The sequence below is a fragment of the Mustela erminea genome, chromosome 11, assembly GCF_009829155.1.
Source record: "Mustela erminea isolate mMusErm1 chromosome 11, mMusErm1.Pri, whole genome shotgun sequence".
Lineage (NCBI taxonomy): Eukaryota > Metazoa > Chordata > Mammalia > Carnivora > Mustelidae > Mustela > Mustela erminea.
Window position 1 is genome coordinate 14,496,009 of NC_045624.1, and position 26,306 is coordinate 14,522,314.

Below are 26,306 nucleotides of genomic sequence, written 5' to 3' on the forward strand. Positions count from 1 at the left end.
GCTACTGGACCAAGAGGGGAGAATTCGAGAGATAAGTGACACCGTAAGACGAAACAACATTAGAATAATTGGGATTCTAGAAGAAGAAGAAAGAGGGTCGCAGAAGGTATATTGGAAAGAATTATTGGAGAGAATTTCCCTAATATGGCAAAGGGAACAAGCATCAAAATCCAGAGGTGCAGAGAACCCCCCTCAAAATCAACAAGAATAGGTCCACACTCTGTCACCTAATAGTAAAATTTACAAGTCTTAGCAACAAAGAGAAAATCCTGAAAGCAGCCCGGGAAAAGAAGTCTGTAACATACAATGGTAAAAATATTAGATTGGCAGCGGACTTATCCACAGAGACCTGGCAGGCCAGAAAGAACTGGCATGATACATTCAGAGCACTAAACGAGAAAAACATTCAGCCAAGAATACTATATCCAACTGGGCTATAATTGAAAATAGAAGGAGAGATAAAAAGCTTCCAGGACAAACAAAAACTGAAAGAATTTGCAAACACCAAACCAGCTCTACAGGAAATATTGGAAGGGGTCCTCTAAGCAAAGAGAGAGCCTGAAAGTAGTAGATCCGAAAGGAACAGAGACAATATACAGTAACATTCACCTTACAGGCAATACAATAGACTAAATTCCTATCTCTCAATAGTTACCCTGAATGTTAATGGGCTAAAGGCTCCAATCAAAAGACACAGGGTATCAGAATGGATAAAAAAACAAAACCCATCTATATGTTGCCTACAAGAAATTCATTTTAGACCCAAAGACACCTCCAGATTTAAAGTGAGGGAGTGGAAAACAATTTACCATGCTGATGGACATCAGAAGAAAGCTGGGGTAGTAATCCTTATATCAGATCAATTAGATTTTAAGCCAAAGACTATAATAAGAGATGAGGAAGGACACTATATCATATTCAAAGGGTCTGTCCAACAAGAAGATCTAACAATTTTAAATATCTATGCCCCTAACATGGGAGCAGACAACTATATAAACCAATTAATAACAAAATCAAAGAAACACATCGATATTAATACACTAATAGTAGGGGATTTTAACACTCCCCTCACTGAAATGGACAGATCATCCAAGCAAAAGATCAACAAGGAAATAAAGGCCTTAAATGACACACTGGACCAGATGAACATCACAGATATATTCAGAACATTTCATCCCAAAGCAACAGAATACACATTCTTCTCTAGTGCACATGGAACATTCTCCAGAATAGATCACATCCTGGGTCCTAAATCAGGTCTCAACTGATATCAAAAGATTGGGATCATTCCCTGCATATTTTCAGACCACAATTATCTGAAGCTAGAACTCAATCACAAGAAGAAATTTGGAAAGAACCCAAATACATGGAGACTAAACAGCATCCTTCTAAAGAATGAATGGGTCATCAAGGAAATTAAAGAAGAATTGAAAAAATTCATGGAAACAAATGATAATGAAAACACAACAGTTCAAAATCTGTGGGACACAGCAAAGGCAGTCCTGGGAGGAAAATATATAGCGGTACAAGCCTTTCTCAAGAAATAAGAAAGTGTCAAATACACAACCTAACCCTACACCTAAAGGAGCTGGAGAAAGAACAAGAAAGAAACCCTAAACCCAGCAGGAGAAGAGAAATAATAAAGATCAGAGCAGAAATCAATGAAATAGAAACCAAAAAAACAATAGAACAAATCAATGAAACTAGGAGCTGGTTCTTTGAAAGAATTACTAAGATTTGTAAACCCCTGGCCAGACTTATCAAAAAGAAAAGAGAAAGGACCCAAATAAATCAAATCATGAATGAAAGAGGAAAGACCACAACTAACACCAAAGAAATACAAACAACTATAAGAACATACTATGAGCAACTCTACGCAAACAAATTTGACAGTCTGGAAGAAATGGATGCATTCCTAGAGACATATAAACTACTACAACTGAACTAGGAAGAAACAGAAAACCTGAACAGACCCTCACCAGTAAGGAGATTGAAACAGTCATCAAAAATCTCCAAACAAACAAAAGCCCAGGGCTAGACGGTTTCCCGGGGGAATTCTACCAAACATTTAAAGAAGAATTAATTCCTATTCTCCTGAAACTGTTCCAAAAAATAGAAATGGAAGGAAAACTTCCAAACTCATTTTATGAGGCCAGCATCACCTTGATCCCAAAACCAGACAAGGATCCCATCAAAAAAGTACAGACCAATATCCTTAATGAACACAGATGCGAAAATTCTCACCAAAATACTAGCCAATAGGATTCAACAGTACATTAAAAGTATTATTCACCATGACCAAGTGGGATTTATTCAGGTCTGCAAGGTTGGTTCAACATCTGCAAATCAATCAATGTGATACAACACATTAATAAAAGAAAGAACAAGGACCATATGATACTCTCAATAGATGCTGAAAAAGCATTTGACAAAGTACAGCATCCCTTCCTGATCAAAACTCTTCAAAGTGTAGGGATAGAAGGCACATATTATCAAATAGAAGGCACAATATTATCAAAGCCATCTATGAAAAACTGCAAATATCATTCGCAATGGAGGAAAAGCTGAAAGCTTTTCCGCTAAGGTCAGGAACGCGGCAGAGATGTCCATTATCACCACTGCTATTCAACATAGTACTAGAAGTCCTAGCCTCAGTAATCAGACAATCACAAAAGGAAATTAAAGGCATCCAAATCGGCAAAGAAGAAGTCAAACTATCACTCTTCGCAGATGATATGATACTGTATGTGGAAAACCCAAAAGACTCCACTCCAAAACTGCTAGAACTTGTACAGGAATTTAGTAAAGTGGCAGGATATAAAATCAATGCACAGAAATCAGTTGCATTTCTCTACACCGCCAACAAGACAGAAGAAAGAGAAATTAAGGAGTCAATCCCATTTACAACTGCACCCAAAACTATGAGATACCTAGGAATAAACCTAACCAAAGAGGCTAAGAATCTATACTCAGAAAACTATAAAGTACTCATGAAAGAAACAGAGGAAGACAAAAAGAAATGGAAAAATGTTCCATGCTCCTGGATTGGAAGAACAAATATTGTGAAAATGTCCATGCTACCTAAAGCAATAAACACATTTAATGAAAGCCCTATCAAAATCCCACCCATTTTTTTTCAAAGAAATGGAACAAATAATCCTAAAATTTATATGGAACCAGAAAAGACCTCGAATAGACAAAGGAATATTGAAAAAGAAAGCCAAAGTTGGTGGCATCACAATTCCGGACTTCAAGCTCTATCACAAAGCTGTCATCATCAAGACAGCACGGTACTGGCACAAAAACAGACACACAGATCAATGGAACAGAATAGAGCCCAGAAATAGACCCTCAACGCTATGGTCAACTAATCTTTGACAAAGCAGGAAAGAATGTCCAATGGAAAAAAGACAGCCTCTTCAATAAATGGTGTTGGGAAAATTGGACAGCCACATGCAGAAAAATGAAATTGGACCATTTCCTTACACCACACACGAAAATAGACTCAAAATAGATGAAGGACCTCAATGTGAGAAAGGAATCCATCAAAATCCTTGAGGAGAACACAGGCAGCAACCTCTTCGACCTCAGCCGCAGCAGTGCTTTCCTAGGACACCGCCAAAGGCAACAGAAGCAAGGGCAAAAATGAACTATTGGGATTTCATCAAGATCAAAAGCTTTTGCACAGCAGAGGAAACAGTTAACAAAACCAAAAGACAACTGACAGAATGGGAGAACATATTTGCAAACGAAATATCAGATAAAGGGCTAGTGTCCAAAATCTGTAACAAACTTAGCAAACTCAACACCCAAAGAACAAATAATCCAATTAAGAAACGGGCAGAAGACATGAACAGACATTTCTACAAAGAAGACATCCAGATGGCCAACAGACGCATGAAAAAGTGCTCCACATCCACTCGGCATCAGGGAAATACAAATCAAAACCACAATAAGATACCACCTCACACCAGTCAGCATGGCTAAAATTAACAAGTCAAGAAATGACAGATGCTGGCGAGGATGTGGAGAAAGAGGAACCCTCCTACACTGTTGGTGGGAATGCAAGCTGGTGCAACCACTCTGGAAAACAGCATGGAGGTTCCTCAAAAAAAAAAAAAAAAAAAAACTACCCTAGGACCCAGCAATTGCACTACTGGGTATTTACCCTAAAGATACAAACATAGTGATTTGAAGGGGCACGTGCGCCCAAATGTTTATAGCGGCAATGTCCACAATAGCCAAACTATGGAAAGAACCTAGATGTCCATCAACAGATGAATGGATAAAGAAGATGTGGTATATATATACAATGGAATACTATGCAGCCATAAAAAGAAATGAAATCTTGCCATTTACGACGACGTGGATGGAACTAGAAGGTATCATGCTTAGTGAAATAAGTCAATCGGAGAAGGACAACTATCACATGATCTCCCTGATATGAGGAAGTGGAGATGCAACGTGGGGGGTTAGGGGGTAGGAGAAGAATAAATGAAACAAGGTGGGATAGGGAGGGAGACAAACCATAAATGACTCTTAATCTCAGAAAACAAACTGAGGGTTGCTGGGGGGGAGGGGGGAAGGAGGGGTGGGGTTAGAGACATTGGGGAGGGTATGTGCTATGGTGAGTGCTGTGCAGTGTGTAAACCTGGCAATTCACAGACCTGTACCCCTGGGGCTAAAAATACATTACATGTTTATTAAATAAATAAATAAATAAATATTAATTTAAAAAAAGAGAGAGAGAGAGAGAGAATGGCACAGATGGACTGATGAGTTAAATAAGAAAAAAAATAGTGAAGCAAGTATACCAATGTCTCCAACTAGACCTTGAGAGCTGGATGTGGCTCCCTAGAAGCCAACATTTCAAAGTAAGAAAAGAAAGAAGAAAATCCATATTTCAGCCTTCTTTTGAGAAATGTAAATATTTGGCAACCCTAGCCCGGTCCCTGAGAAGTGACAAAGGCTGGAGCTGGGCAGCAGCTGTCCCCTAGTTCAAATAAATCCCCAACTTTACTGTTCAACTGGCCTGCTTCACTGGTAGTTTGGTGGGCATCTTGGGGTCATCTGACTTTGCTACTCCTGAACTAGAGAACACTAAAGGAACTATTAGACAGTAAAGTATCGTCAATAAAGATCGTCAGTGATTATTTACGAGTGATCTTTTGTGAGAGCCTAGCACTGGACAAAGTGTACTCTCCCACATCACTTTTGGCCCAACGAGTTTCTTAAAGGATTCCAAGTAATTTACTGTGGTCTTTAAGAAGACCCTAATAATTAAGAAGAACCTGTAAATAGTGATTGAAGGACTAAAAAAAAAGGCCATTTGGAACAGAATGCCTGAACTAAACTAAAAGATCAAAATTAATGGGGTGGTCAATTAATAGAGGTTAAAAAAATCCCATACATGTTTATATTAAAAAGAATTTATGAGGGGCGCCTGGGTGGCTCAGTGGGTTAAAGCCTCTGCCTTTGGCTCAGGTCATGATCCTAGGGTCCTGGGATCAAGCCCCGCATCGGGCTCTCTCCTTGGCAGGGAGCCTGCTTCTCACTCTCTCTCTGCCTGCCTCTCTGCCTACTTGTGATCTCTGTCAGTCGAATAAATAAATAAAATCTTTAAAAAAAAAAAGAATTTATGACATGTATAGAATACAAGCAGTTCTCTACAAGAGTAATATGTTTAAATAAACAGTATTTCATATTCAGATAGCACTTTAAATATTTCCGACATTAAAAATCTATTTTTTCGGGCGCCTGGGTGGCTCAGTGGGTTAAGCCGCTGCCTTCGGCTCAGGTCATGATCTCAGGGTCCTGGGATCGAGTCCCACATCGGGCTCTCTGCTCCGCAGGGAGCCTGCGTCCCTCTCTCTCTCTCTGCCTGCCTCTCCGACTACTTGTGATTTCTCTCTGTCAAATAAATAAATAAAATCTTTAAAAAAAAAAAAAATCTATTTTTTCATCTGATGTTGACAAAACCCCTGTGCTATAAATATAAAGTTGGCTAAGCAGATAGTGTTCTCCCCTCAGATACCAAAGCACAAAAAAACCAAGAGCCTCTACTAAGGTCACCCAGCTAGTTAATATGGCAAAGACAGGATTAGAATCCAGCTATGTTAACTCATAATCCTGTGCTCCTTCCACTACAATACATTGTTGCTGCCTCTTATCCACTGGATATCCTACAAAGGGTAGAAAAACTATTCCAGGGATTACAGAGAAATGTGGTTCCACAGGAGACTGGAAGAATCCATTCAACGATTCTGCACCAAAGTCTCCAAAATTCCTTCAAATTTCAAGACTCAACTGGCCCTTCTATGCACTTTCAAATCCCCAGAGTCTTTCAATTCCATAGACATTACATTTGTGAGTCATATGTATGTCTCATTTTCCCAATTAATTGGAAAGTTCCAGGAGAGAGCGACTATCATGCCCCTTTGTGTATCCAATGTAAATGCTCAAAATCCTTTTTTATACACAAAACTTAACCAAAAACTGCACCTCTTGTTCTAAGAAACAATGACTTAGAAGCAACCTTAAGTGATTTTCAGAAATAATGATAAGAACATCTAAAGTATAATATGAAGGAAACAAAAGCAAGAGGATAAGGTGGCTAGTTTTATGTTTTGTAAGTCTCCAAGAATGAAGTCCTCTTTTTATCACTGCCAAAAAAAAAAATTTCTAAGGGAAATGTAACCTTGGTGCGTTAACATTTTGCAAGATTTTTTTTTTTTTTTAAAGATTTTATTTATTTATCGGGGGCGGGGGGGAGCGCGAGCACAGGCAGACAGAATGGCAGGCAGAGGCAGAGGCAGAAGCAGGCTCCCTGCTGAGCAAGGAGCCCGATGTGGGACTCGATCCCAGGACGCTGGGATCATGACCAGAGCCCAAGGCAGCTGCTTAACCAACTGAGCCACCCAGGCATCCCACATTTTGCAAGATTTTAAATGCAGCATTTAAAAGCCTATTTACTTAAAATATAAATATACATATAATATATGCATAAATATAAATAAACATATAGAACACCAAAAAACCCTTAGTTGTTTAGGAGTTGTCTTTTGTGACACCCCAGAGCCTAGAGCTGGATGAAGCATCATCTGTCTCCCAGTCACTTTTAGCTGGATGGCCTTCTTACAAGGGTCCAAATCATTTGTTACATATAATGCCTATAATTGTTATAATATACACACTTAATGCCTATAATACTCATGGCATATAAAGGCTTCATGACACAGGACATCTAAAATCTCTGCTTAGAATGGAAATAAGAGAGTAGCCAAAATAAAAATCTACAGAAGAATTACAGCCCATTAATTTAAATTATAACAAGAACAACACCTTTCCCTGCACAATGGCAGTGCCTGGAGATATCCCAGTTATTTGGAGCTCCATTTTACACATCAACCAACTTCTTCAGAACATTGGTTTTTCCATACCAAGAATGATTCCAGGGCTCCCCAAGATGATTTAATGCTAACTCTGAGGCAGTAGATCACATACTGAATCACATTACTTATAGGATCATATGATAGGAATTTTTCCATTTGCAAAGGGCAATCCTAATCCTTAGTTTTAAAACCTATAGAAAAATAAGCACTCTGATGCACTGCGGGAGGGAATGGAAACTGGAGACTTAGGAACTGGTAATTTGGCAAATTATAACCAAACTAAATAAACTAAATAAATGCATAAATATTTTGACCTAAAAATTCCACTTCTAGGAATCTGTCCAAGAGATAAACTTGCAAATATGTGAAATGCCATGCTACTAAGTAATTTACTGTGGCACTACTTATAAGAGCCAATTTTTAGAAACTTGGATCATCTGGGGACTGGTTAAATAAATTGTGGTATGTCCATATTATGGAATACCATGAAGCCCTAAAAAGAGAGAGAGAGATGGACGCCTGGGTGGCTCAGTGGGTTGGGCCGCTGCCTTCGGCTCGGGTCATGATCTCAGGGTCCTGGGATCAAGGCCCGCATCGGGCTCTCTGCTCAGCAGGGAGCCTGCTTCCTCCTCTCTCTCTGCCTGCCTCTCTGCCCGCTTGTGATCTCTCTCTGTCAAATAAATAAATAAAATCTTTAAAAAAAAAAAAAAAAGAGAGAGAGAGAGAGAGATAAGAAAGCTCTCTTTGTACTGATGTGAAAAAATCTCCAAGTTATAGTAACAGAAAAAAAGCAAAGACCAGAACTGCATCTTCTGTAATGTGTAAAGAGATATGGGGGTTGGGTTAATACATGTATACACAGAGATATACATAGATATACCTAAACATTTCTAAAAGGATCCCCAAAACATTACATGCCTCTAGGAAGTGAGATTATGTGGGTGAACAACAGAATGAAAGATTTTTCCCTCTCTAATTTTTGAGTTCTGAACCACGTAAATATATTGCCTGTCTAAAACATTAAATTTAACCAATGTATTTATTAATTTATATAAAAAAGCTATAGGGGAGCCTGGCTGGCTCAGTTAATAGAACATGTGACTCTTCATCTTGGGCTCATAAGTTCAAACCTCACACTGGGTGTACAGATTACTTAAAAACAAATATCTTAAAAAAGAAAAAGCCGGGTGGGGCACCTGGGTGGCTCAGTGGGTTAAAGCCTCTGCCTTCGGCTCAGGTCATGATCTCAGGGTCCTGGGATTGAGCCCCATATTGGGCTCTCTGCTTGGCGGGGAGCCTGCTTCCCTCTCTCTCTGCCTGCCTCTCTGCCTACTTGTGATCTCTCTCTCTCTCTCTGTCAAATAAATAAATAAAGTCCTTAAAAAAAAAGAAAAAGCCATAGTACGTTAGGATTTAGAACTTGCAAACATTTTATTGTAATTAAACACTACAATTTAAGTAACAACTTTTGCTACTCTTTCCATCAAAACACCCACCAATCCATCCCTAAAATTTTTATATAGTCACAGAATATAAAGGCAGAAGGAGACTTGAAACATCTTCAAAAAAAGAAAACTGGGGCCCAAAAAGGTTAAATAACTTTACCAAAGAACAATTTGTAGATGGCAAAGTATGGCCTACAACCTGACCTCCATTCCAAAGTATTCTCATACATTTCCCCGACCCCAAACAGATTCATTAGCACCAGTAGACAACACCTATCAACCAAGATCCCAGTTGCACAGGGAAGATAACAAGAATGACAGGGCTAGTGTGAGCTGACCTCCTATCTCTGTGAGATACTCCGCATTACTCAGACAGGAAGCAGAAGTTGTCTTTCTTTTCATGAGCTGTATTTTAGTAAAGTGCCACGGAATAAAGCCATAGGATAAAGATGGGGAAAGAGGGAGCTCTCCTATAAACTCAATTATGCTAGAAAATGTGAGAAAAATGTTAAGCAACTTCACAATCAGGTAATTAGAATTCACTTTTGTATTAAAACAAGTATCAATGTACTTATGGCATAGGGTATAAAATGTACATGAATGTTTAAGGTAAACAAGATACTTTCAAAGAAATTTCATGCTGCTGCGGATTGATTCCGATCCCAGAATGTGTATGCTAGAAATATACATGTTCATTTTCTTAAACTCAAAAGAGGCAGGAAGGCTTAAGAAATACTACATCAAAGGAATTAAAGCAGCCTTCTCAAAGGCAGAAAAGGCAAAGGATTAGAGGCAGACAGACCTGGCTATGCAGCCTGGTTCTTGCCACTGTGTGACCTTGAGCTCAGAGCCTCAGTTTCTTCATTTGTAAAATGTGGTCAGTATTACTTACTATGTAGTTTTAGGAAGGAAGGATGGAAGATAACATATGTTAAGCAAGCTTCCTGGGCTCTAGAAGGGGTACAATAAATGACGGTTACTATTTTAGCCACCACAAACCTATCAAAATCTTTGTCTAACCATTTATTCGGGTTCAATTTATGAGAGCAAAACAAGGTGGGCAATGGATATTATAAGCCTTCCCAACCAGTCACCAAGAGGGGGGGAAAACAAAAGTCAATAAGGTAAAATTATCTAAATGAAGAATATATTATACTCACATATTTCATTTCAAACTTCTTAGCCAACATTTCCACTTCTTGCCTCTCTTGATGTTCATCATTAAATGGGTCTTCTGTGTGAATGGGCTTCTTCTGATTCAAAGTAAATAGGAAAAGAAATGTGAGTATTAATATTACTTTAACCAGAGTTGAATGCATCCTTAAATTTAATAATTAGAGTCAAATTTTCCAAATATTAACAAATAAGTTAGCGGGCGCCTGGGTGGCTCAGTGGGTTAAAGCCTCTGCCTTCAGCTCAGGTCATGATCCTAGGGTCCTAGGATCAAGCCCCACATCAGGCTCTCTGCTCAGCAGGGAGCCTGCTTCCCCCTCTCTCTACCTGCCTCTCTGCCTACATGTGATCTCTGTCTGTCAAATAAATAAATAAAATCTTAAAAAAAAAAAACAACCAAATAAGTTAGACACATTAAAACTAGAAAGAAATATTGGTTCGTAGCAAAAATACTTGCAGTTTCATTGGATTCTTACACACTCTCAAGGTTTTCGTTGGTTCATAACTCAACAAATCAAATTGTCTCCTCCTACAAAATGATCTATGGTCACCCCAACCAAAATAAAAAGGCCAAAAATGCCCCAAGAAAAATTAGGTAAAAATGAAAATCCCACTTATAACTCTGGTTTGAGATCTTTCCCCTCAAAATAACTGCTTTGGTCAGGAAATGCTTCTCAAAGGCTCTCCAGGTTATTAACCGACATCAACCCTGAACCATATGCCCTAGCTACCACGAGGGTATCTGCAGCTGCTATAGCCTTCTGCTGAGGCCCAGCATCAACACCTCAGTCTACATCACCTCCTTTTTGTCCATCAGTATTCCTTCAGGGAGTACATACTTCTTTTAAACAAAGCTAGAAAACTGAAAGTTGCAAATAGACTACATTCCCATGGCTTCCTTCTAGCAGGGGAGAATGAAAGTTTATCATAATACATGGTTTTAAAAAACCACACACACAGCTAGGATCCCACATTTACTATCTATTTACTAAAACAAACAAAAAGATAAATCACCACCTTTATTCAAGTTTAGTATTTTAGCAGACACCTTTCATACACACACAGGTTTTCAATACAAAAAAAGGGAAAACAAGGAGCTGCATATGAATAAAAATGCTACCTGTATCTAATTATGGACAACTGATTAGAAAGTTAATCTTGGCTAGGTGTTTTTATGAAGTAGCTTCTTCAAGTAATTAAAAATAAAGAATATTAAAACTGAAATACTGGGGCGCCTGGGTGGCTCAGTGGGTTAAGCCATTGACTTCGGCTCGGGTCATGATCTCAGGGTCCTGGGATCGAGTCCCGCATCGGGCTCTCTGCTCAGCAGGGGGTCTGCTTCCTCCCCCTCTCTCTCTCTGCCTGCCTCTCTGCCTACTTGTGATCTCTCTCTGTCAAATAAATAAATAAAATCTTTAAAAAAACAAAAAAAACTGAAATACTGGATAAAGGTTTGGCTGAACCTGAAGAAAAAAAATGCAGAGGGGACAAAGATCGGCACACTTTGGAAATGACACACTTCATCCTGGATATGAAAGCTGAGATACAATTAGTCTAAAAATATGACAGAAAAATATGAACTGAATGAATACAAAACAATTCATCAGACCTAAAGTATTAGAATAAAGGGATACTCTTTTTTTTTTTTTGGAAGATTTTATTGATTTATTTGAGAGAGAGAGAGAGCATGAGAATGAGCATGAGAGAGGGAAGGTCAGAGGGAGAAGCAGACCCCCTGCTGAGCAGGGAGCCCGATGCAGGACTCAAGACTCCTCCTAGGACTCCAGGATCATGACCTGAGCTGAAAGCAGTTGCTCAACCAACTGAGCCACCGAGGCACCCTAAAGGGATATTCTTAAAGCTTAAAAAAATTAATCTTAGAATCAATGTTTTAAATTAACTACTGTAATAAGTAATGTATTTACAAAATCCTTTGTCCCAGTTGGAGTTACCCTTGGAATGAATATATATGACATGAAAGGAATAAATAAATCAGGGGGAAGAGACCGATAATGAAATAAATACTAGGCATGTTCAAGAGATCGCCTTAACTTAAAACAGTGTGCAACCCCCATGCCTTGACATTATCAACTGTTACTTCATGTCACTGTGAAGTCCAAATACAAGATCTTATTACTGAGCTGTCCCATTTTATATGTGAAGTGTAAACACACGGACACATATTTTTTAATAACAATTACCTTAAATGTCATTATATAACATTCTGTATAGACTTTATAGAGGAATCAAGAGTAAATCTCTTACTCTTCACAGTCTATAAAAACAGAGTTAAGGGGCGCCTGGGTGGCTCAGTGGGTTAAGCCGCTGCCTTCGGCTCAGGTCATGATCTCAGAGTCCTGGGATCGAGTCCCACATCAGGCTCCCTGCTCAGCGGAGAGCCTGCTTCCCTCTCTCTCTCTCTGCCTGCCTCTCCATCTACTTGTGATTTCTCTCTGTCAAATAAATAAATAAAATCTTTAAAAAAAAAAAAAAAACAAAAACAGAGTTAAGAAAAATGACTCACTTTTCTCTCATAGTTAAGAAATAAACCCCTACCCACAATCAAGGCTCTAAGTGAGCTTTATGTTTTCCATGTGAAAAGATAATCTGCAAATCAGTAAATATCAAAATTGCCAACTACCCATAGGCAATAACATTACTGTAATTTTGTCCTTTGATATTAACTCATTAACACCATCTTCAGATCTTTCAGATGTTATCAAAAATATGCAGTATGACAAACAATGGAATAACACAGAATTCTCGAACAGTGTAACTACATTGACACTATAATCACTTATTCTTTTTATAGTAAATGCTCAATTAATCACATTCACAAGTGGATGTTCTGGTTAACTGATTCTCTGATTTACTATGAGTCAAACAAAAATTATTTGCATATCAATTACTGCCAGAACTGATTACTAAACTGTGCTATTTCTCTTTAGCCAGAAATGGTGAACAAATTAATCTTTGAGGATAGAGAGGATGGCAGTGCCCCAGTCATCATCTTGAACTACCTCAATCAGAGCTTAGTAGCTTAGAGAGATAACAAGATTAAAAGTTTAGCTAACCTGTGTCCTTACAAACTGACAAGAATGGGTTTTGTTCTTGCCAGCATACACTTAGTTAACTGTGCTTTTCCTCATTAAAAAAATAATAAGAGTATACAAAAAATTCTGATTGCATTCAGTTAACCTGGGTTTTACTACTCATATTTATGAAGGGGGTGATTTAAATGCACCCCAATATAGGTGGTATTCACATGCGACAGATTTATACTTATACCTATCAACTAAAATCTTAATTCAGTGACAGATGGCTATTTCAAAATTCAGAATCTCTTTGCTTTCATTTTATACCATCTCCTTCTCTCCCCTTTCTACTCAAACTCTGTAACACGTTCAATTACAACAACTCAAAGTTTAGACTATTTTGAAAATATTATAACATCCTTAAAAATAACTAGACTCTCCTTCAGGGGAAGAAAAACCAAATTTGGGAATTGCCACGCTGCAGATCAATTCTGTTGATCTCATTTAGCTTTCTGTTGGTTTCTACTACTAGGATTTCCTTTCATGGAAATATGACAACTTCATTTAGAGAAATATCTTCTACAATTCCTCATGTAATAAATATGTTCACTGGGAGTAATCATTAGTAAATCTGGCAAAACTCGGTCGCAAAGATGCATTGTATAAACAATGGGGGTTTTTTTGTTCAGAATACAAGTGATATATAGCTAAATATACAAGAAAATTCAACCAATATACCTCTAAGTTGATAGTATAAACAGAAAAATGAAACTGAATTATTTATCTTTCTCCTATTATATGAAACAAGTAGTTCTGATATTATCAGATTAGCAAGAAAGGGTGTCAAATTTAAGTTTTTTGCCATAATTAAAAGGTACATATCTATTCTTAATCACGGCATGAATATCATAGCATTAGGAGGATAATAGAAATCTCTGTATTTCTACTGTAACTCTAATTTTAGTCCATTTTGGCAGGATCCTCCAAATTTAAACTATACAATTTTAAGAAATTTTGTTTTACTAAGAATTGGTACTGGTACAGGAAGAAGTACTAATAAAATTACGTACAAGCACTTTGTGCCTTAGCCTCCTCATCTGTAAAGTGGAGATATAATGGTTCCAATCTCAAGGAGCACTGCTGAACTAAATTATATAAGCCATACACCTTACTTAGAACTGTGTCTAGCACACACATAGTAAGAATTCAGTAGATGTTGGCTACCATAATGTACTTTTACCCAAATACGATGCTTTTCATCTGTAATTTATAAAGAAAGTTAGGGAGTAAAACTGCACACTCACTTGGATTAGATCAAATCTGAAAAATGCTCCAATCTAGTATTTTCAAAATGCTTTTGGAAAAAAAACTAACATCACATTTATAAATAGTAGTGGCACTAAAGTGAGTCTGAAGGACAAAATGTTTGTGAAAATGGCCAAAATGATCTCTACCCTTAACAATTCATTGTGGCTGCAAACATATAGTAGTGATTTGGCCACACAGCAGTATTTGTAAATAATGATCAAAAGATTAATTGGCCTTAAAATAAACAAAATCCAGTGACTTGTTTAATATGATTATTTTTAAACTTAAGAATCATCCAAGTACAAAGATAGTTGAGAATGAAAACAAAACAAATGACTTCTGGAGTCCATTAGACCTGTGCTAGAGCAAAACCTAAGAGCGTAATCTCTAAACAACAGAGGAAACTGTTCTTTTATTAGTTACTCTATCATTTCCCTCTCTAGTTTACTTCTAAAGATCACCAAACCTACAATAAAAATTACAATTACTAACAAACCTCTCTCCTATCACTGTTGTTCACCGGTTCCACCAAAGGCATACTTATATATTTTCAACCAGTTCCTAAAAATTCAAAGCTGTGTTTCATCGGTCTCCAACAATTACAATGGCTAGTGCAACATCCTCCAACCTAGACTTATAAACTAATGGTATACACTCAAATAAGACAGTATGACAGCAGGCGCCAAATAAAACAGGAGACACCTTCCCATTCAATTACAGTAAAAACAAACTCTAGAGAAAACAAAGCTAAGTAGGTGTACCAATACCAAGGTGAGAGAGAAAAATAAGTAACCAAATAACCAAGCCGCTTCTTCTTCATTCCTAGAGTGGAATCCTTAGTCTGAAAATTTTTAGATTACTTTCAAATACACTTCTTAAGAGAAATACCCTACGCTCATAAGCACATCTCAGCGCCAAGCATAACATATAGTGATGAAGAGGAGGATATGGAGGGGTTACACTATCTCCCTGCTTCGGATGGGGGGCGTGTCCCCCAAGGTTTTCTCTTCCTTTCTACTGGAACGACTGCTGGAGCTCCACAAGGAAAACCCAGCCACGTAACTTGCAGAGCCCCCAAATTCTGTGCGGGGAGCAGAAAGGTGTAAATTCTGAGGTCTCGAAAGGTGCAGAGGAAAACCGGCTCCGAGCGGCAACTGGAGCGGGCGCACGAGGCGGGGCGGGGGTGGGGGGGAGGGCGAGGGGTGTAGAGCCGGGTGGGAGCCTTGGCCAACCCAGGGGAGCAGGGGAAAAGCAGCACCAACCACTGGTCCACCCGTCCGGCCCCTGCCCCCTCCAGCCCACCCTCCCAGGCAACCCGAGACGCGCAAAGCCAGCGTCGGAAGGTGCGAACCACTGGGAGAAACGGACGCGTCCTGAGGCGCCCAGGGTCTGGGGGGTGAGGGAGAATCTTCTGTACCCGTTGTTCTCCGCACAGCAGCAGCTCCGGGTAACTGAACTCCACGCAGCTCTCGTCGGTGGGATCCTTGAGCACTAGCTCCAGGCGCACTGTCTCCCTCGGCGGCCTCTGCTGCGGCTCGGCCCGGGAAGCCGACTCTCGTGGCGGGGGCGGCTGCAAGTGCAGCTGAGGGAGAGGCGGCGGCGGCGGCTCGGGCCGCGGGGGCTCCCGCTGCAGCGACATGGGCGGCTCGGCGCGGCTGACCTCGCGCTGGGGGAGCGGCTTCTCCCGCGGCGGGGGCTGCGCGTCCGACCGGGGGGCAGCCTCCCGCGGGGCCGGCTGCTCCACCCGGGCCGGCTCGCGGTACGGCTGCGGCTCCAGCCGGGGGGGCTCGCGAGGGTATTCGGGCTCGCGTTCGGCCCCCGGGTAGTCGGCCTCGCGCCGCCTCACCGGTGACAGGCTAATAAACGCTACTCTGCGTGGCTCCGCCATCCCCACTGTTCTGGCCCTCTGCCTTCGCTCGAGCCGGCGCTCGGTTCTACGCCGAGTTGTCTGCCTGCCCGCCCTTCCTTTCGCTTTCCGTCGCTTTTCTTCCCTCCACCGCCCTCAGTCGTCTCTGCCGACGCCACCGTGAGTGCGGACCGTGCCCCCTTCCCCGCCACTATGTTCTGATGGGCTCCACCGCCATCGCCAGGGTCGCCGCAGCCGCCATGTTGGATCCCCCACATAAATAGAAGCAGGCCGCTGAGCGGGCGCATGCGCAGACAGGAGACGCTCGCGTCCACCGTCGTGGCTGTGGCTCAGTTTTCCTCTTTTCCTCTCAACAGTCTGGAGTCCAGACAGGTCAGCGGAAGTGACGTTGTGGCAGGGCCAGTTTCCTTGGAAACGGAGACGCCGTCTGAGCCCTTCCTAAAAGGGAGGGGTCTGGGGTTTCCCGAGCTTCCCACTAGCACCCGGAAACCGGCGACGCTTGTGGGGCTCAGCTAGGAGCGAGCGTCTGGATGTGCCTGGGACTGACCTAATCATGGCGCTGGATCTCACGCCTGCCGCCCTCGGCTCTAGAGAATCGGGGTTGTCAAGCGGGTTATGCGAGGCGGATACGGAGTGACGGACGCGAGGACCAGCCGCGGTGCCTGCCCGCCCGGCGCCCCGCAGCCGGTGAAGTGTCGGGGAAAGAAAGGAAATGGCTAACTGCAGCCGCACTCGCCCTGCGGCTTCTCTCCGCAGAGCGCCGCACTGACGCCCACAGGCCTCCCTGTCCTAGCCCGGCTCTTGTTCTTCTCGCCCGGCCGCGGTGGGGACGGTGTGGGGCGCGGTCGTAAAAGGCACAATACCGTTTTGAAGTTGGGTGATTGAACGAGTACAGTAAATGAATAGTTCTGGGCTCGTCCATAAACTGCCGAAATTAGCAGAAAACGTCTCAGGAGGATTTGGTGGTACTTGAGGGAACATACTCTCTGAAAGTAGAATGCTCCACGACCCATTTCGGGCTGGAGGGGAGCCTTGACGGGGGAAGCCTTGTAGGCACACCCGTGGCAAACTAATTGGAATTCAGATTTAAAAGGACCGGAGTTATTGCCCATTTTAATCCATTAAATAGAAAGCAAATTCGAGGGCCCGCGCTCTGCATCCTGAAGAGAACTCATGCCTTCTGCTGATTTCATTAACCGGATTAACAGTGTTTAACACGTACTGAGGACTATTTGATTAGGTCAGTATGACGTCATAGACAAATTCTCAAAAATTTTTTACTGTTACTTTTACTAATTGTATGAAGATACTGATGGGATGGATGTCTCCAAAGGTCCCTCCCAGCTCTAAATTGGTATCATTTTTCCTTGGCGCGCCGTTTTATCTCCCTTATCTTCTCTGCAGTTGCTCCCATTTTGCTTCTGCACTAGTGGCCTCATTTCTAGGTTGTTTTAGCAGCATTTAAGTAAACTGTCTGTCCCCATTCTCTTCCTGCCAGTCTTGCAGTGGGTCTATATTAATGCTTCTAAAACACGTTTTTTGTTTTTGTTTTAAGATTTTGTTTGAGAGGGAGGGAGACAGCGAGAGAATTTGAAGCAAACTGCACTGAGCACAGAGCTGGGGTGGGGGTGTGAAGCGGCGAGCTCAATCCCACAGTCCTGAGACCATGACCTGAGCGGAAATCAGGAGTGGGACACTTAACTGACTGAGCCACCCAGGTGTCCCTAAAACACTTTTTATCATGTCAGTATTTGTCCTAGCTGCAACTTACCTACAAAATAAATTCTGTACTTCATATAGAATGCATAGTCAGTATCACCCACAGTTTAGCTCAGACAGCAAAGAGGTGGTCTGTGGGCCAGATCCTTCTGCAGGTGTGTTACTCTTCCAAAGTCCTCTTCTAACTTCTAAAGCATTGAGTGTTTTTCTGACTTTTAAACCACAACTCACAGTGAGAGATAGATTCTACACTGAAACCCGGTATACACACACATACATGTCTTGAAATACAAGCTATACAAAACGTTCTGTGTAAAATAAAGTAAGAACAAAATTAATACAATGTAAAGGTATTTTATAATACAATTTGGAAACCAATCTTAATATAAGTGGTACAGAAGCAAATTAGTAAAGATTTTATTTAAAGCCATGGAAGTCTCTGCCTGTTATAGGTTTATTCCAGTCTAGAATGCATGAGGACAATGCCGCATGTACATCTGGTCTACTCTTGAGCCTGATCTTTTTTTATTTTTAAAATGGGTCAAATTGAACATCCTAGTTCACATAGGCATTGTGGATAGTAACATGAATCCACTTTCTTCTTAGCGGTAATATCTTTAATCTTAATCCAACATAATGATAGATTTCATGTATGGCAATCATTTTTCTGTGTAAATGAGGTGCTAAACCACAACAATTTATTCTCTTCATAGAACATCAACTTTAATTCAATTACTTAAGGTTTTGAAAACCAAATGAATCTTACTATGATTTTCATTTCATATTTCAAATTATCTTCTGTTTTTAGTAGTTTTCAATAATTCTTTTGTATCTCTACAATTTCCTGACCATATTTGTTGTCCTATCACTTGCAATTCTATTACAAATTTTATAAAGGTTTTCGTGCATTATATTATTATCCGTTAATATAATGAATAACATATTTTATCCATTATAAACTGTACAAAGGTTTTTTTATTGACTTAAGTGCTGTTCTCTTATTGTGAATATGTTTTTCTCCATACAGAAAATAACTCCTCTATAAAATTGGCTTGCTACACATATCTGGTGTAAAAGTACAACTCGTAGTATTAGTACTCCCATCAAGTTGGACTGTAACTGCATGATAATCATTGATTCTTCTCAGTGTTCTGTGATAATTGAGTTGATACTATGCTATTGCCAAGAATCATAGCTTTGAATTTATCAGCCTCTTTGCCACCAAAAACATATGCACCAACATATTGGAGGAAGCAGTTTCTTAGCACTTAGTGTGAATCATTTTTCTTCTGCCACAACTAAACATAAAGATTGTCTTTTTCATTAATATTTGTGAAGCAACTGAGAAATTGTGCCAGTAACTTTATGCCTTTTTCTTTAAGAACTTAGTTTAGGGACTTAAATGTTATATTTTCAAATGTCCTCTAATTTTGAAGATATTCATCTTTCCTTTGCCAGAAATGCGTTACCTTTTCCTTCTTTGAAATGTAAAGCCTATTTTCCGATTATTAAAGGAAGATTTTTTTTTCTCAGTCTTTTCACTGCACTTCCAAATCTAGCAGATACACCTGAACACAGTTCCTGTATTTTTCACTTTATTATTTCTTTTCCTTCTAATAACAAAGCAACTTCTTTGGAACAATTTACACTGATTTGATTAATAAATAGAACACACACACACAAACACACACACCATAAGTTTAGTGCATGCATACATCATAAATGATGACACGCCTTTCCCCCAAACATACTTTAAGTCCTTCATTGGAACTCAGTTGAAAAGTCTGGATTTTTCTATCAGCAATAAAGTTCCCCTGTACATAATTTCATAAATCACAAGTAGAAGTAGTTGTGAGAAATAAAATTAGACTGTACAATGTTATATGCCCAAAAATTCTACCCAGAAATTCCAGTATATTAGCTCTCCCTCCTGGACTTGAGCCTTGAATAAGAATTAGGGAGGTGCCCTGATACTTTCAACCCAATTAAATTCTGTTGTAGCCTATTTCATTTTTTTAAAAATGCTGCTTAGACCTTTAAAACTGATTTCAGGGGCGCCTGGGTGGCTCAGTGGATTAAGCCGCTGCCTTTGGCTCGGGTCATGATCTCAGTGTCCTGGGATCAAGCCCCGCATCGGGCTCTCTGCTCAGCGGGGAGCCTGCTTCCCCTTCCTCTCTGCCTGACTCTCTGCCTACTTGTGATCTCTCTCTCTCTGTCAAATAAATAAATAAAATCTTTTTAAAAAAAATTGATTTCATCTTCTCACTGGTTGCAATCACCGGTTTGAATGGATAGCCACCATAACAGTTAGAGACTGAATAGGTGAGGAAAAAATTCTGTTGCTTTAGGGACTTTTTAGGGGTACAGCCTATCTATCTATGCTGTACCTTGGGAATTCGAGAAATCCTAAATACTCTTGTTCAATATTAAGGGCCTTTGAGGAGGATGTGAAGAGGTCAAAGTCAACTCCTCTTGAGTGCAAAGTCAGAATATCTTTGTCTTAAATCTTAGATTTTTTAAAAAGATTTTATTTATTTATTTATTTATTTGTCAGAGAGAGAGAGAGAAAGAGCACAGGCAGGCAGAGTGGCAGCAGAGGCAGAGGCTCCTGCTGAGCAAGGAGCCTAATGTGGGACTCGATCCCAGGACGATGGGATCATGACCTGAGCCGAAGGCAGCTGCTTAACCAACTGAGCTACCCAGGCATCCCTTAAATTTTAGATTATCAAAGATATCTAAGATAGTCACATTATTTAACTATAATTCTATAAGATCAGCCATTTTGTTTTCTTATATAAAACATACAACAAATATAAAACTCCTGTGAGATCAAGTATAATAAAATCCCAACTGGTTACAACATTCCATGTAAGCTGACTCCTATCTCCCTCTCAGATTTGTCTCTTCTATCTGTCCCCCTATTCACTCTGACCTTTCTTCTAACTCACCAAGTTTGTTCCCTTCACAAACTTTGCACTTGCTTTTCTTTCTCTGTTATATTCTTCCTTTGGATCTTCCCAAAATATTCTGGTCTTGACTCAAATGTGTCTTCCTCTGACAAGACTAACATAAGAAGGATTAACATAACATTGAACTGTGGTCCATTTTACCTTTCTATGTTTTCACTGTTATTGCCAATTAAGCTTTCTCCAATTGTTCAACTCCAAAAGGCAACCATCTTACTACTTTCATTTTGAGGAAGATGGGAAACAAGAATCAAGCTGCTCCATACCCTTTTCATGAAAAATTACTATCCACATCATCTTCAGCACAACAATTTTATAATTTTACAGACTCTCAAATCTTGTGCTGAAGATTAATGTTCAACCCAGGGTATGGTAATCTTGCACCTGTGGAGACATACACTTATAGAAAAGGTAAAAAACAACCCCGCTGTTTAATGCTTCTCCTTTAATGTTTTATCCTAGAGACAGAACAGCAGGGCTGTCCCCAGATTCTTGTTTCCCATCTTCCTCAAAATGAATGTAGTAAGATGGTTGCCTTTTGGAGTTGAACAACTGGAGAAAGTTTAATTGGCAATAACAGTGAAAACATAGAAAGGTAAAATGGACCACAGTTCAATGTTATGTTAATCCTTCTTATGTTAGTCTTGTCAGAGGAAGACACATTTGAGTCAAGACCAGAATATTTTGGGAAGATCCAAAGGAAGAATATAACAGAGAAAGAAAAGCAAGTGCAAAGTTTGTGAAGGGAACAAACTTGGTGAGTTAGAAGAAAGGTCAGAGTGAATAGGGGGACAGATAGAAGAGACAAATCTGAGAGGGAGATAGGAGTCAGCTTACATGGAATGTTGTAACCAGTTGGGATTTTATTATACTTGAAACCAGAGCCATTGGAAAATTTTAAGTAGAAGAGTAATATGATCTTAGAAAGTGGCTTGTCAACTATCTGTTGAATGCTACCAAGTCTAATATGATGAGGACAGGGAGATGATTCCCGCACTTGGCAAAACTTGGCAAAACGGGGATTATTGGTAACCTTGAGTTTGGTTTGGTTTGGTTTGGGCAAAGAAGATTGAATTACTCATACTTGGTTTGTGGCCCATTGTCATCATTGATGACTCCTCTCTCTCTCTCTCTCTCCCCTGCCCCTCTCTGAAATTTCACCTTATCATCATTCCTTATCTCCAGTGACAGAATTATAAAGTTTCATTTTTTGTTTCTTTTCTTTTTTTTTAAAGATTTTATTTATTTATTTGACAGAGAGAGATCACAAGTAGGCAGAGAGGCAGGCAGAGAGAGAGGAGGAAGCAGGCCCCCTGCTGAGCAGAGAGCCCGATGTGGGACTCGATCCCAGGACTCTGAGATCATGACCTGAGCCGAAGGCAGCGGCTTAACCCACTGAGCCACCCAGGCACCCCTCATTTTTTGTTTCTATGTGACTTTGTAAATATGTGGTTTTTATATGCAAATATTTTTAATAGTAAATTTATTATTATACATCTCATTCTGTTTCTTTTTCACTCAACACCGTATTTTTAAGATCCACCCATGTTTGCTGTCTGTAATAATACACCAGTTTATAACTTTTTTTTAAAGATTTATTTATTTGAGAGAGAGAGCAGGAGGAGGGCAGAGGGAGAGAGAGTATCTCAAGCAAACTCCCTGTTAAGCACAGAGCTTAACTCGAGGGGCTCAATCTCCTGACCCTGAGATCATGAACTCAGCTGAAATCAAGAGTTGGTTGCTCAACTAACTGAGCCATCCAGGTGCCCCACTGGTTTACAACTTTAGAGTACTAATCTATAGTAGCACATTTTCCTATTCTCTTAGTGATGAACACTCATAATACCTCTTGCTCCCTCACCCCCCACCCCACAGTGCAACTATGAACACACTTATATCCCCTTTTGGATCTGTGTGAAAATTCCTGGGAGACATATGCTCAGGTGAGAACCACTGAGTCCTAGGACACACATACACATTAAGGGACTGCTTTCTAGAATGGCTGCATGAGTCCATGTGACTTCCTATGTTATATCAGCCCTCTACTCCACCACCACCATCAAATCCAGTTTAATTTTTGCCAGTCATTTTTTTAAACTGTATTTATTTAGTTGAGAAAAAGTGAGAGAGCACGAGCAGGTTGAGGGATAAAGGGAGAAGCAGACTACCCACTGAGCAGGGAGCCCGATGCAGGACTGGATCCTGGGACTCCTGGACTCTGGGATCGTGACCTGAGCCCAAGGCAGACACCCAGCTGACTGAGCCACCCAGGTGCTCCAACCAGTCATTATTATTCTGATTTGCATCCCTCTCTTGACTAAGGGAGTTGAGCATTGCTTCATATACCTGTTTTTTAAGTTTCCTGTAAATTACCTCTTTGTAATCATTTTCCACTTGTGCATTTTCCATTTCCTGTCTCTTGAATGTACAATAATTTCAAATCAGTAAGGAAAGAAGAGTTTAAGGCGACTGGGTAGCCATCCACAGAAGAAGATAATTGTATCTCACACCTTACGAAAGGATACATTTCTAGTGAATCAAAGTCTTAAAGGTAAAAAATGAAATCCTAAACACTTTAAGAAGAAATCTGCCGAGACTGAAAAAAATAATCTCATGCTAGGGAAAGTCCAAGTACGATTGATAATTTCAACTATTTAAAATAAATTGCTGCAGGACAGAAAAACAGCACTAGTCAAAAACAAATGACAAAATGGAAACAATTTTGCAACATATTTCACCAAGGGTGTATTTCCCTAATCTATAAAGAACGCCTACAGATCAAGGAGAAACAACAATAATAACCTAATAGAAAAGTGGAGAAAGATATCAACAGTTAGCTCACAGGAAAGGAAATTGAAGCAACTGTTCAGCAAATGTAATATGCTCAACCTGACTCAACTGCTCAATCAAAGAATATGTGTCTTTTGAATTGGATAATTGGCCTCCATGGGAAGTGTCAATGTATATTCTGCTAGCAATGTATGAAGATTTTTTGTTCTTTTTTAAAGATATTTTGAGGGCGCACACATGAGTGGATGGGGAGGGGTAACTGGGAGAAAGGGAGGAAGAGCAGAGGGAGAAGGAGAAGCAGAATCCCCGTGAGCAAGGAGCTGACATGGGACTTGATCCCGGGACTCCAGGATCATAACCTGAGCCAAAGGTAATCGACTGAGCCACAAAGGCGCCCCCGTATGAGGGTTCCTATTTCCCAGTACCCTTGGCAATAATTACGTTATCAGACTTTTTGATCTTTGTTTGCCAAGCTGATATATTTATTTTTATTCAAAGATTTTATTTATTTATTTGACAGAGATCACAAGTAGGCAGAGAGGCAGCAGAGAGAGAGGAGGAAGCAGTCTCCCTGCTGAGCAGAGCCCAATGTGGGGCTCGATCGCCGGACCCTGAGATCATGACTGAGTCTTTAAGGCAGAGGCTCTAGCCCACTGAGCTTTAACCCATTGAACCACCCAGGCGACCCTAAACTGATATATTTATTTGATTTTGGCATACATCTCCCTTATGATGAGTTAAGCCATACAATGGAATTCTTCCAAAAATCTCATTACTAAGATCTACTCTTAAGTGAGAAAAGCAATATGTAAAACAACCTTCAGTGTACTACCATTTGTGTAAAAAGAAGAACATTGTGTTAAAAGGAAGAAATAATGTATTATTTATATATACATAATATATCCCTGGGTGTATATTCACAAAACTAAAAAGCGATAGGAGGAGAGACACTGTATGGCCAGTTTTAGAAACAGAAGAGGTTTACAGAAGCTGAAGACAGTCTGTGTGTGCCTGTTGTGATTTGAAGCCACCTCTGGTAACTAAAAATTTGCATCCTTTTTTAAATTAAGAAATTCGTAACATACAGGAAAATGTATACAACTTGATGAACTTTTCTTTTTGTATACAGCCCTTTGCCCTAGTACTCACTGAAGAGTCCTAAGATTTCCTTCACCCCAGAAAGGTACTTCATGTCCCTTGCCATTCAGTATCCTCTAGAAGTAATTCCCATTCTGATTTCTACCCGTCCTAGATTTACTTTTTTCTGTCTTTGAACATTATGCAGAATGACACAATACGTACTCATATATATTATGACCGGCTTCTTTCAATCAACATAATGGTTTTGAAATTCACCCATGTTATTGCATATTATCAATAGTTTACTCTTTTTTTTCTTGTTGTCAGGTGTTCAGTTAAGAATATACCACAACTTGTGGGGCGCCTGGGTGGCTCAGTGGGTTAAGCCGCTGCCTTCGGCTCAGGTCATGATCTCAGAGTCCTGGGATCGAGTCCCGCATCGGGCTCTCTGCTCAGCGGAGAGCCTGCTTCCCTCTCTCTCTCTCTGCCTGCCTCTCCATCTACTTGTGATTTCTCTCTGTCAAATAAATAAATAAAATCTTTAAAAAAAAAAAAAAAAAAGAATATACCACAACTTGTTACCCAGTGAATGTATTGATGAACTTTCTGTATGCTCAGCTTTTATGCTTATAAAGTATAATCATTTTCTTTTTCCAATTTTAAGGGAAGTGTCATGGAATTTATGTTGCAAGCTTCCCTTGGGCAGAATCGGTTTTGTTGCAAACTGTGCTTTAAATAATGAAATACTAAACTAATAGCAGATGTAGTCTCGAACACACGAGCTTGTAACCACGAGGCTGGGCTGTGGAAATTTCACACTGCAGAAGCAGGAAAACCATACAATTCTGCGTGAAAGTCAGATACTTGAGTTGGAAAAGACTTTGGGTGTTATTTGGCACAGCTGGGCAGATGCTTTTTTTTTTTTTAGTTTTTCCCAAAATTTACAAATGGTACACGGACATCCAAAGAAAGGAGAAATCAAGGAGGTCTGGAATAGTTAGGAAAATTTTATGGCAGGAACAGGGACTTACTTAAGGATGATGAGGATGTGGATACATAGGACAAGGGAAGGCATGACCATAGCCTTCAAGACAGACTAAAATGCCCTGGGAGGATGGAACAAGCTGTCTTGCCCCAACAAGCTTAAAAGCAGGGCATTGGGGATCAGAACTGAATAATAAGAGAACTTTCATTTTAAAGTATCATGAAAGAAATCAGCCTAGGTGAAGCTGAATACACAGAGAAGTTTGTAAAGCCAATGGGAGAATATCTCCTAGAACCCACAGGAAGGAATGCAATCAGGCCCCAAGAAGCTGGAACCAGGATGCTAGTTCCAGGGACTAGAAAAGCTGCATGGACTCCTGGGTCATATTCTGTCTCCTTTCTGCTTCCCTCTCAGATCTGTTCACTCTGCCTTCCTCTCTCTGTGACTAGCTTTCCTGGCTCCCCAAGGTATCTGATTAAAAATATGGCTTCGTTATACTTCCCCCAGTTTTGTTGTTGTTGTTGTTTGAGAGACCAGCCCAGACTAA

General features: G+C 40.2%; 1 protein-coding gene across 4 annotated transcripts in view; it reads right to left on the reverse strand.

The window, feature by feature from the left end:
• The window catches only part of UBN2 (ubinuclein 2), an 80,171-nt gene extending 63,599 nt beyond the window's left edge, over positions 1-16,572 (reverse strand). For 2 of the 4 annotated variants that reach the window (XM_032304227.1, XM_032304225.1), the window contains exons 1-2: positions 15,770-16,571; positions 9,997-10,089 (exon numbers count right to left, since the gene is read on the reverse strand). In XM_032304227.1, coding sequence (XP_032160118.1) covers positions 9,997-10,089; positions 15,770-16,240 — 564 coding nt within the window. In that variant the 5' untranslated portion in view covers positions 16,241-16,571. Of the gene's footprint in view, positions 1-9,996; positions 10,090-15,769 lie in introns of all 4 variants that reach the window. The other 2 variants (XM_032304226.1, XM_032304229.1) reach the window with 2 other exon arrangements.
• Positions 16,573-26,306: the final 9,734 nt, after the last annotated feature.